Source organism: Arachis stenosperma, chromosome 8 (genome assembly GCF_014773155.1).
Source record: "Arachis stenosperma cultivar V10309 chromosome 8, arast.V10309.gnm1.PFL2, whole genome shotgun sequence".
Classification (NCBI taxonomy): domain Eukaryota; kingdom Viridiplantae; phylum Streptophyta; class Magnoliopsida; order Fabales; family Fabaceae; genus Arachis; species Arachis stenosperma.
Window position 1 is genome coordinate 16724443 of NC_080384.1, and position 11527 is coordinate 16735969.

Here is an 11527-nt window from a genome sequence, read left to right on the forward strand (position 1 = left end):
TACTAGTAAATGGCATTTAGTCAGACAAGACAAATTAAACTAATTTGAACCAAAACATTTTTAATTGTGTTCTATGAATTATTTGCTTGGACATCACAACTTAAGAACGGTTGGAATCAAAATAATAAAGGAAGCTAATGTCTTTACTTCGGCTTAACAAGTTATCCATAATTACTCAACAATAATATACCCTTATTTCTCTATGTTTGTATCTCTACATTTCTATATTCTATCATAATATGTAAACAACTTTCATTCAGAATCATTGAATTAGGATTCCAATAATTAAACATAGGTTAACAAAGACATTATCCCTCAACTATCATACCATTAATTTGTTGGAAATCTGGGAGAAAAATTCCAATAACTACAGTAACATTTTCTGGATCAAATGAAAGAATAAAGTTGAACACCAATTGAGAAGATACACTCTGGTGTGCAAGCAAATATCATTCCCTTCAATTGAGAAAATGTAGAACAGCAATAAGCAAGAACATCTTACATTTTCTACTCACAAACAATAAAGGAAGCTAATGTCTTTACCTGGAGGTAAAAAGCTACCAATAAGTACTCAACAATACAAATTCAACTACCCAACATTGTAATTATCTAAGGTTCCGATAATGAAATATCATACTCATCTTCAACCGTTGCACATTGCTCTGCCAATTCATCCTCATCAGCATAAACATTACCATCAGTCATGTGTGCCGGGATATAATAATCTCCATCTTCATGCTGTAAGATTGGTACAAGCAAACACACAAAATGTCATAATTATTCAATTTGGTGTATAATTGATTGTTCAAATTGGTGACTCAAGAGTCATATGGGACTAACCTGGGTTATGTCTTCATAGTATACGTCATCATCATCGTACATCTCACCGCTTGGGCTACATCTTGCTGCCAAAGACTCAGACTCACGCCTAGTTTGCCTTTGATGGCATGAAAGTCTATTATGTCCAACCTTCCTACAAATGCCACACCTCTTGACACCCTTGACTGATGGATGGTTTAGTAAACCTTTTCTGCGCCTAGTACGTTGTCGGGCAATATTCGGATCCCTAACACATTCCTCCAGAGTGGAGGATCCGACCACATTCGCTCTTTCGCCAACCTCTTTGACTGAACCCTTAACACGGGAGATCTCATTCCTAATTTTCTGGGTGACTTGCACAAACTGATCAGCATCGTTGGACGCTACCACACACAGCTCCGTACACAAGTCATTCAACATCCAATTACGACAATTGACCATTGAATCCCAACAAAATGGTCCTTTTTCCATGAATGCCCTAACTTTGGACCTGGCATCCTTTGACCACCTGCCCAGAACCAAAGTTGAGGGTATCTCTGTGGCATCCATATGAACAAGGACCGCCACAATGTGATCACATGGAATACCCAATGACTCCATCCTCATGCATGAACACTTAAAGAAAGTTCCATTAGGATAATGTGAGACTTGCCACTCTCGCTGTGCATCTCCGGATCGTGAAAGTGTATAAATCTTACACATAGGTGTGTATGTGCAGGAGTGAACCTTCAACGTGCAAGCTCGTGAAAGCATTGGCCTGAACAATAGAAAAATTTCCCGTGTAAGTGAATTTGCAGCCGATCTCTCAAGAGCATGCAATGGTGTCTGCATTACCAAATCCCCAACAATAGATTGCAAATCAGTGTGTGCTTCCCGAGACCTCATCTGAGATATGCACCGAAAGAACTGCTCAACAAAGTCCTTCAAGTTATGTCTAGAGTGTACAAACTTGCCAAGCATAGAATGCAAACCTTCACACCTTGAGGTCGTTCGGAAGCCACCGAAAAAATGTCCGCGGATATATGCAGTGGCCCACATTGCTCTCTTGGCATAAAGATCACACACCCACTGATTAGTCTCGAGACCAAGTTCCGATACAACCTTCTGCCATCTTTCCTCAAACTCAGATACCTCATAGTCAAATAACATGCATTTTTTGAATTCAGATGTAAACACTGGATTGCTAATATTTGAAGTAGCATTCCTAATTAAATGCCAAGCACAGAGTCGATGATAAGCACCTGGAAATACAGCTTCAATGGCCTTCTTCATTGCACCGTGACCATCAGTTATAACACATCCAGGTGCCTTCCCTTTCATTGCTTCAAGAAACTGCTGAAGTAACCAAGTGTATGTTTCTTCCGTCTCGTTTGCAACTAGTGCTGCAGCAAATACAATTGTTTGATTATGATGGTTTACACCGGAAAAAACCACAAGCGGGCACATGTACTTATTCTTACGATATGTTGCATCAAATGCTAACACATCCCCAAAAAGATGGAAATCTAGCTGACTGCAATTGTCTGACCAAAACAGGTGAACCAATCGCCCATCTTTATCTGCCAAGTATCTTACAAACATTCCTGGGTTCCGCTCTGCCATTGATTCTAACAACTTAAGACACGATTTTGCATCCCCACCAATGAGCTTCCTTTGTTTGTCTATTTGGTTGTACATATCTCTTTTCAAAAACGGAACATTTTCGTGGCCTCCTGCGGTTTGCACAAATGATGCATAAATTTGTGGAGTCCTAATGCCGACCTTAAGCATCATATTCATCTGATTAATAGCTGCCGCGTTCATCATCCTGTGTCCGGGAAGCATAAAAGTTAGTGTGTCCTCAAGCATCTTGTGATTATGAACTTCCTGAAAATAGATTATGATCCATCTTCCACTTTCCCTGTGTACATGTACACGCATCTCAGCCTCACAACCACATCTGGTCTCTGGCTTTGGTTCCCTTTTACGTTCTTCACAATCATTGTGCTTTCTAAATCCCTGCCTAAAGCAAACAAAGGACTGTTGTGTAACCTCGTTGTTCATGTTCCGCCGCGACCGGTACCTTCTTGCGGCAAACCCGTTCATCTTTGCATATAGGTTATAGAAAGCAAAAGCAACTTCCCGGTCTGCAAAATGTAACATTTTAATATGATCGGCCCTAATTTCTTTCAAATTCATACAACCCAGATCAGTCAGCCTATCAATTCCCCTTTCTTCCCAGTTGTCATAAAAGCCATCACCGTATACATCATCGTCGATGCCTTCTGCACCTGACTCAGCCGAATGTCCCCCAACCCCCTCGAAATCATCTCCATCGCTCGTTGCATTCTCCTCGACGACCCCTTCTTCTTGGAATGGTGCATACATCGAATTGTTATAATACCTGTCCAGTTCTTTCTCTAATAACGACACCTGCAACGCATCACACATCACATAAAACAATGAAATAAATGTACTCTTGCATGTACTCCAACCACAATGATTTACTTCAATGTATAACTTAGAACTCCATATAATGTATACTATACAACTCCATTAAAAAATTCAAACAGAACAACTGCTTACCATTAGCTATTGATCATCACCATTAGCTAATGAACTACTTACCTTTGTGTAGCTCATACTTTTCTTTTTAATTTTCATTTTTAACTCAAACGTAAACTAATTACCAAAACAAAAATTACTAATATCTAATAACAATTCATAACAAGTCATAGGTAAAATGATTTAATTTGTACAAATAAAAAATATTTTTAATTATTAGACAAAAACAACTTCTTCACAATAATTTATAATTATTAGCTCAAAAAAATATTTTTAATTTTTTTTATAAGGAAATGGGATACTAACCTTTCAAACAGTTCTCCTTACAAAATGAGAATTGCATTTCAAAGCCAAAGAATCTTAGGGTTTTTTCATGCTTCAAACGTTCTCCTATTTATTGTTGCATAGCATATTACTTACTTGTTCTAATTGATCTCCAATAGAACATGCCTTAACTAGAAAATCATATAGACATATACAACAAAAACATTAAACGACTACTTTATTCTTCATTCTTTTAAAATAGCAAAAAATGGGGAACACAAACAAAATGTACTTACCATCAACAGTCGATCTTAAAGAATACAGATGTGTTGAAAGTCTTCATAATGTTTATGCTTCAAAGTGTAGGTTCGCTTGTCTATGTTTCCATGGCTGTCACCGGCATTCCAGACTGAATGCATAACTACAGCTCTTTTCGGATAAAATTTTCTTAAAAATTACCATCCGTTAAACATTTTTATTTTTCATTTTTCACTTGTTTTTTTTTTCACTTTTCCTCATTCAAGGAGTTCCCTTTTTTGTTTTTTGTATGGTGATCAATTAAAAAAAAGATTTAACAAACATTCTTGCTAAATTACGAATTGGGCCGGCCCACATGATAAGTTCAATAAAACAATTCGGGCTGCCTTATGTACGGGGGTAGAGTCCAACTATTTATTAAATTTTATGGGTCATCTTTAGAAATACTATGTTGTGCCTTTTTCAAAATCTAAATCTTTTAGAGGTCAAACGCAATTTTATGATAAACCTGAAAACCCAGGTTAAAGTGTGTCAGATTATACGAGGCGTTCCATTAGCCTTATTTGGACAGGCGCGGGCTAAAATTCACCATCATTTTTAATAATAAATTTTACTCCAACTTTCTTTTTTATATTTTAGTTCTTTATTTGATTTTATATGTATGTGTGTTTGGACATCCATTCATCCATCTAAGTGTTTCATTTTTGCCGTACTAATAAATTCATGTTCATATTCAAATTTTACCACTAATACTCTCTAATAGTAATATAAATGTTACCCTTGAAGTTCAAAAATATTTTTTATCACATAAAATCAAACACGCCCTATTATTTTGACTAGCCTACTTAAATTTTATGTTTCATATTTTTTCGATTTTTCCATTATCATATATAATACATTAAACATATTCAAATCTCTTTACTTATATTGTAGAAGGAATTTCATGGAAACTAACACTAGAAAATCATTTTATTCCAAGTCCCAACCCCTGTATCCCTTAGCAGCAGTTACTATATATTTCATTAGTTATATCAAAAGTGGCAGCTACTTGTGTAAACGATACTAAATAGGTTTATTCATTTTGTTAGTTTCTATAATTTTATTAAATTTTTAATTAGATTTTTATATATTTTTTTAATTGAGTTTCTATACTGCTTTTAATTTTGTAATTATATCTTTTTCATGTTAAAAATATTAAAATTAACATAATATTTTTACTAAAATACATGCGATAAAAAATTTAATTAAGTTTTCAATTATAAAAACTTTCAATTTGCGAAAAAATATTTAGTTAATTCTAATTTTTTTTATATTGAAAAAGACTTAAATACAAAATTAAAACAGTGTAGAAATTCAATTGAAAGAAAAAAAAAAGTATAAAGATCTAATTAAAAATTTGGTGAAACTATAAGGACCAACAGCATAATTAAACCTACTAAATATAATAGGATAATTAAGAAATAATTGGCTATTAGGTATTAGTAACGCGAGAAATAGTATAAATACACTGTACACTATGGCTGCGTTTGGTTAGTGTCTTTAAGACACATAAATATATATACAAATACACAAAGATACATAAATATAAAGATACACAAATTTTATAATGTATTTGAGAATAATGTACAAGACACATATGTGTATAAACCAAATGTCAATTTTATCCTTTCTGTCTTATACATTGTGCCTTATATATTAATAATTTCAAAAATAATTAGGGATAGAAATGTCAAATTTTGTGTCCTATACATTGTTTTTCTGTATCTCAGCTTTAAGAAAGAATACTATATACATGTATTTTGTATGTATTTGTGTAATATCATGTTTATCTAAATCTGTGTCTCAACAAACAAATGGTGGATATGTATCACCTTATCTAACAATTAGTGTTCATGTCTCAACAAACAAACACAATCTATTGTAATAGGAAGAAAATATAGTAAAATTGAGTGAATCTTAGTAATTTATGGGAAATTTTTACTCTAACTTGAATTAAAGAGAATTGTTCTTCTTCGTTATACTCAAATAGATCTAACATTCTTCTCAATTTCAATACAATCACAATCATCTCTCTTCTTTAATTTTCTTTTTTTTTTTTTTATTATTACATTCTTCTTTAATTCTTAGTTGTTCTAGCTTTAATTCTACGCTTGAAGGAATGTCTTGGTGTGATGGAGCAATTTATGACGAGGAGGCAAGAGTTCTTTGATAATTGGAATGTCAATAAAAGCATGGAACCATGAGTTAAGCTTAGGCATTGACTCTGCATCAATAAGGTTGATGGCCACAACTTCCTCCGCTATTTCAATCCAGTATGGAAGCCACCCAATAGCAATGTCCGCAAAGCCAATATTATCACCTCCAAAGAACTGTTTTCCCTCAAGTCCAACCTCAAGCCTCTTCAGATTCTCTCGAGCTTCTTCTGCTGCCTTCTGTTGCTCTTCTCCTACCTTGGAAAACGCTGCCACAACCGTTGGCATACACTGTGTGAAGAGTTAAGAGTGACACAATTAAATTAACTCGTGTACACAAAAAATAGCCACTAAATCAACAACTTGCATATAATACATATGACGATACAAATATATACTGAAAATAAGTTAAATAATATATATATTTATACACAAATATGGTGCTGCAACTCTAAGACCATTTTTCTGAGTTTTATAAATGATTGATACTAAATATGGTGCTGCAACTCTCTTACCTTGTCATCAACGAATTTAGACCAGAATCTTGCTTGGGCCCTTTCATAAGGAGAATGTGGAAGAAGAGGGTTTTGCTTCCAAGTCTCATCAATATACTCAAGAATGAGCAGTGATTCAGCAAGGGGCTTACCCTGGTGCACAAGAACAGGTACCTTTTTGTAGACAGGGTTGTATTTAAGGAGCATGTCACTCTTGTTGCTGAGATCTTCTTCCACATATTGGCACTCTATTCCTTTAACTGCTAGTGCCCACTTCACTCTTAGAACAGCTGGACTACCCCAAAATCCCAGTAACTTCACTGAATCTCCTTCCATCTTTTTGTCTTCTCAATTAATTTGTTAATCCAAAAGGAAAACTAGTATCTCTCTTCCAACCAAATGTCTTCATATTTGTGAGAAATTATGTATTTATATCATTTTAAATTTAAAATGATTAGGCATATAATGGTACACGTAGTATTTCCAACTGTCCAAGTTAGCGTGTTGACTTTCACGACCGAGAAGAAAAATGGTTACTCTAAGGTCATGCCTGACGCCATGATGGGACCATAAGGCAAAGATCAAACTGGTTAAACACAATCTAATTGGATAAAGATGGCTTTGATACCAATACCCGAAAAAGAAGGATGGCTTTGATATCCAAAAAATTAAGATGAAAAAATTCCCTAAACTACAAAGATGATTGATCATAGTCATATTACCAAGCAAAGAAGCAGAGCAATATTCCCTGAGACTTCATGTGAAAAGAGAGAGTATAAGAAGAAAGAAAGATCCAGGCAATATGTGACATAAGTTAATGAAATATTCATCATTCATTATTGAGTAACAATGTGTGCCAAAGACATTGGTTTGGTTGACAAGTATACAAGTTAAATACATGGCGCAATTGGCAAGGACCAAGCATGATTTCTATGAGAGTTAAATGTTCATCTGTCTTTTGGTTTTAAGCTTTACTTATATAATTTCTTTTATTTAAAAAAACACTTGTTGGTAGAATTTTCTGCTACTTGTAAGTTTTAAAATATATTCTCAGAAAGGGGTCTATAGAATACAGAACTGAAGAAGTCCCCTGAGATTCCCAGGCTACTTCAAAGATGCCAGTGCAGATGCAACATTTCGTGATATTCGCTCATGTATTGGCTCCTGCAAAAGGAAATGGAGTTATATACCTATGACTTTATCAGATAATAGATAGCCAAAACGAAATGTTGAAACATATGGATTACCTCAGACGACAGCACCTCAAATTTTGATTTTGTTATAGTCTCATACAAGAAAATGTATCTGTCCAACAGAATTAGTATAAAGACAAGATTACACGTTGGTTTGGAGAAATAAAGCAGCAGGTAGATCTATTTGAATGAGGATTAGACATGACAGTCGTGCCATGCAACCAAAAGCATGGTTGAAGCATCTTTGTGTAAAAATTGAATGATCAATTCAAGCAATTCTGATTCCGAAAACCAAGAAACACATAATTCTATAGGCAATTTATTTGTGTATTTATCACAAAGAAACACATATCAAGTGGAAAAAAGAGGAAGTTTTAGAGAAATACCGCCAAGACAATTCGCAAACAAGATCTTCAGGAGCTTCAGGAAGAACCTGAACAAGATTCATTAGTGTGATTTGATACCTTATTAAAGTATACAATCTAGTTAATTACAAGTATAAAATAAAAAATACCTCATCTTCATAAGGGTTGCAGTGATTTTTGAACCACAGCCTCAAGAACTCCTAAAAATTTATTTTAAAGATCAACAGATTACTTAATTGTCCATATTTTATGAATGAAGAGAACAAAGACTAGTAATTCAGAATAAGCTAACATATCCCTAAACCTTTAAGCAAAAAATAAAATATAATGTACTCTACATAGGAAATAAAGTTACTGATACATATAGAGCACCTTATCAACATTTTCAGGCTCCAAACCATTTTGAAAGCGCTCAAGATAAGAATTGGCAATCCAATATCTACTTGAATCAGGAGTGTGCACCTGCAATTTTCAAAAAACGAAACTTTATTCTTTATTCATAAATTTTGTGGAATGCATTTCAGAATCTAATAAACATCAGGGATTCCACTGAACCTCATCAATCAACATAATTGAACCGTCCTCTGCCTTCCCAAATTCATACTTTGTGTCAACCAATATAAGGCCATGTTCTGAAGCCACACGCTGGAAATTCAAATTTCATCAAAGCAAGCCAATGTCAAAAGTCAAATTGCATCACAGCAATAATAAAGATAAGCTTCCCATACATCACAGAGAAATGGTATTTATACTTTTGTTCCAGTAAGACATTATTGAAAAAAATACATGGACAAGTTAGAGATTTTCATTGAACTAGAAGTGATCCAGTGCAAAAGACCGACAATTCTGAAAAATAAGTCTACACCATCTATTCATCTCTATAATCCAAATAACAAATACATTAAGAAGGCATGCCATTACTTTTTTCATTTCACAAATTTTACAAATGACATGATAAAATGCTTAATTACCTGACCGTATTCAAACAGACTTAAAGCTTTTCTGCTGACTTCCTCATAATCAGCTCTTGTCATTAATCCCCTTTCTATAATCTGCAAGGGAAATGGATTATAAAAAGAATTGAGAAGGTTAGATAAAAGAAAACTATTAAAAATAGTAAAAACATTATCCATCATTAATCATAACCTCACTAGTATCAAGAAGCAACTGTACTGTATGATATGAACTAGGCTCTTAAGAAAATAATATTATCCACCTGAAGAAAAACATTGACGCTGCCTTTTTTAAAAAAAAAGGAAAAAACAGCATAATAATATAGATCTGCCTATTGTTTCTTATTCCTGCAACATTATTTGATCTGCCTAGTCATTCCTTTGGTCTCTAAAACTAGTCTTTCACTGTAACTTCAATTGTATTGAAAAGATAGATGCAGATGAGAGTACAAGGAATAATACCTCATCTGGAGTAACAGGAACATCATGATCTGCAGCTTTGGTTGTAGGTGTGAGTATATTTTCAGCCAGCTTTTGGTTTTTTACCAAACCTGTTATGTGTTAAATAACACTATAGCCTATTAAATAAAGAGACAAATAATTGTAAGAATGCAAAACAAAAAAGATAGGGACCTCACCATCCGGGAGGGCATTGCCACAATAGTTCCGGATGCCTTTATTGTAGACTGTCCATAATGAAGTATCAGTACTTCCGGTCACAAACCCTCTAGCTACAAACCAGCAGTAATAAGGTGTCAACAAACAGTTTCTAGAATCCTCATCTCCGCTTTTGTAAAGAAAATATTTTGATAATATTGACAACAACATGAATAAAGAATGAGCATAGCATGTTGAAGTTTGGGTAGCATGAATAAACTTAGAGCACTTAATGATAACTGCAATGTTTACTTCTAACCCAGTTGCTCCGGGGAAATATATTCTATTTCTATCGTACTTTTCAAGCTATCATTTCCAGCAAACTAACTCCTCTACAACCTATACCAAACATATATACCAATTCATAGCCATTGAAATCATTTGATAGAATGTGTATGCAAGCACCAATCCAAAATACCAATTAACAAAACACTCACCAACGAACTCAACAGGGAAAACAGAACATTTCTTTGCTATGGTAACATTAGGATCAGGAGCGGACACAACGGCATTAGCAGTTATATGCTGGGTTCTCTCAAACCACCACAAGCTTGTCTGGTTAAGCACCTGCAAATGGGAATAAAGAACATTTGAGTGTGATCCATGATCAACCAAGTAAACTGTTCATACAGAGAACAAGGATAGAGAATAAGAACACAAAACCTGTCCCTTGAAGGGAATTGAAGCAAGGACTCTATCAAATGCACTCTGGCGATCAGTAGTAACCAGAACAAGGTACTCTCCACTATCATATATGTCTCTAACCTGTGCCATAAAACCACAATTAACCAAATTCAACAAATTTTCAGATGATTTTTTTTTAATACAATGTTTTCTGCTTTTATATTACTATTGCAATTTTACCAAAAATCTCGACTTCCATTCATTTGTAATAATGAGTAGATAAATTGGAGAGGGATTAAGGAGGGAAATATGCACCTTTCCCCTGGTTTTGGAGGTGAGGGCGGGAACTGTATGGTGAAGATTTGTTTCGGAGAGGCAGTTGAAGGGGGAGGTGGTTCTGATGGAGTGGAGCACTTGGTTCTTGCGTGTGCTGTTAAGTAGAGTGTCAAGCAGAGCGGCGTGTTCTTGTTGTTGTGGTTGTGCGGCAGCGCAGAGTGTGGGGAAGTTGTTGTTTGGTTTGAAAGTGAGTGCGGAGGAGGTTGGGGGAGGCGGAAGAGCGGGTGTGAGGTTGATTTTGAAGGGGGTTTTGGGAGGGTTTAACGCAGCAGCCATAGACATGGATTCACTCATCGCAACTCACAATACGCAAAATTCACAAAATAAGTAATTCAGTGCCATTATCTCAGCAACTCAAAATCAGTATTATTACAAAACAAGCAAAAATATATTGAAGAAGCAGTGCTTACCGGCGGGGAGGGAGGAAGGGAAGTGGCGGCGACGGATTTGAGCTCGGACAGAGAGAGCGAGAGAGCTCGAAGAGGGTTTAGCGTTGGGTTTTTGAGTTCTTTAATCTTTCCATGTTTTCAGAGGGAGAAAGGGCCAAAGGGGAATGGAAGAGGGGATTTTGATTTCTGAATCTGTTTTTTTTTTTTTTAAACCCAAAATAGATCTTCACAGTTATCTCAAAAGACAATAAGATTCTTAACAAAAAAAAATCTAATTCAATTCTGACAATTATTTCGAAAAGACAACGAGATTTTTGTGCTGTGTTAAAAAAATTCAGATTATTTTTTTTGGCACAGAAGTTAATCAGTTACAAAATAAAATATCAGAAATCGGATTGGATATTTTTTTTCTTAAAGACCTCGTTATCTTTTTAAGATA

The 11527-nt window shown here is 34.9% G+C and overlaps 2 protein-coding genes across 3 annotated transcripts; both read right to left on the reverse strand.

Moving 5' to 3' along the window:
• Window positions 1–5746: 5746 nt before the first annotated feature.
• Window positions 5747–7154, reverse strand: LOC130944426 (glutathione transferase GST 23-like). The gene is made up of 2 exons (XM_057872748.1): window positions 6593–7154; window positions 5747–6368 (listed from the first exon to the last, which is right to left on the reverse strand). The coding sequence occupies exons 1-2, from the start codon at window positions 6905–6907 to the stop codon at window positions 6030–6032; spliced, it is 654 nt and encodes a 217-aa protein (XP_057728731.1). The 5' UTR covers window positions 6908–7154; the 3' UTR covers window positions 5747–6029.
• A 220-nt stretch (window positions 7155–7374) lies between these two features.
• Window positions 7375–11254, reverse strand: LOC130944424 (phosphoribosylaminoimidazole-succinocarboxamide synthase, chloroplastic-like). Of its 2 annotated transcripts, XM_057872747.1 has the most exons (13): window positions 11110–11254; window positions 10679–10998; window positions 10403–10504; window positions 10177–10306; window positions 9721–9813; window positions 9545–9633; window positions 9101–9181; window positions 8685–8774; window positions 8502–8591; window positions 8279–8329; window positions 8151–8197; window positions 7819–7876; window positions 7375–7735 (listed from the first exon to the last, which is right to left on the reverse strand). In XM_057872747.1, exons 2-13 carry the CDS (start codon window positions 10991–10993, stop codon window positions 7676–7678), a joined length of 1206 nt encoding a protein of 401 aa, XP_057728730.1. In that variant the 5' UTR covers window positions 10994–10998; window positions 11110–11254; the 3' UTR covers window positions 7375–7675. The 2 variants fall into 2 exon arrangements, with proteins under 2 accessions (XP_057728730.1, XP_057728729.1); XM_057872746.1 differs by lacking the exon at window positions 11110–11254 and having other exon boundaries at window positions 10679–11089.
• Window positions 11255–11527: the final 273 nt, after the last annotated feature.

Excerpts from the sequence above, each read along its gene's own strand:
- LOC130944426 (XM_057872748.1), bottom strand. The coding sequence starts at position 6,907 with ATGGAAGGAGATTCAGTGAAGTTACTGGGATTTTGGGGTAGTCCAGCT. Across the intron at positions 6,369-6,592 it reads CTAAATTCGTTGATGACAAG|TGTATGCCAACGGTTGTGGC; the intron begins GTAAGAGAGTTG and ends CTCTTCACACAG.
- LOC130944424 (XM_057872747.1), bottom strand. The coding sequence starts at position 10,993 with ATGAGTGAATCCATGTCTATGGCTGCTGCGTTAAACCCTCCCAAAACC. Across the intron at positions 9,814-10,176 it reads TTTCCCTGTTGAGTTCGTTG|CTAGAGGGTTTGTGACCGGA; the intron begins GTGAGTGTTTTG and ends GCTGGTTTGTAG. Across the intron at positions 8,775-9,100 it reads GTCTGTTTGAATACGGTCAG|CGTGTGGCTTCAGAACATGG; the intron begins GTAATTAAGCAT and ends TTGAATTTCCAG.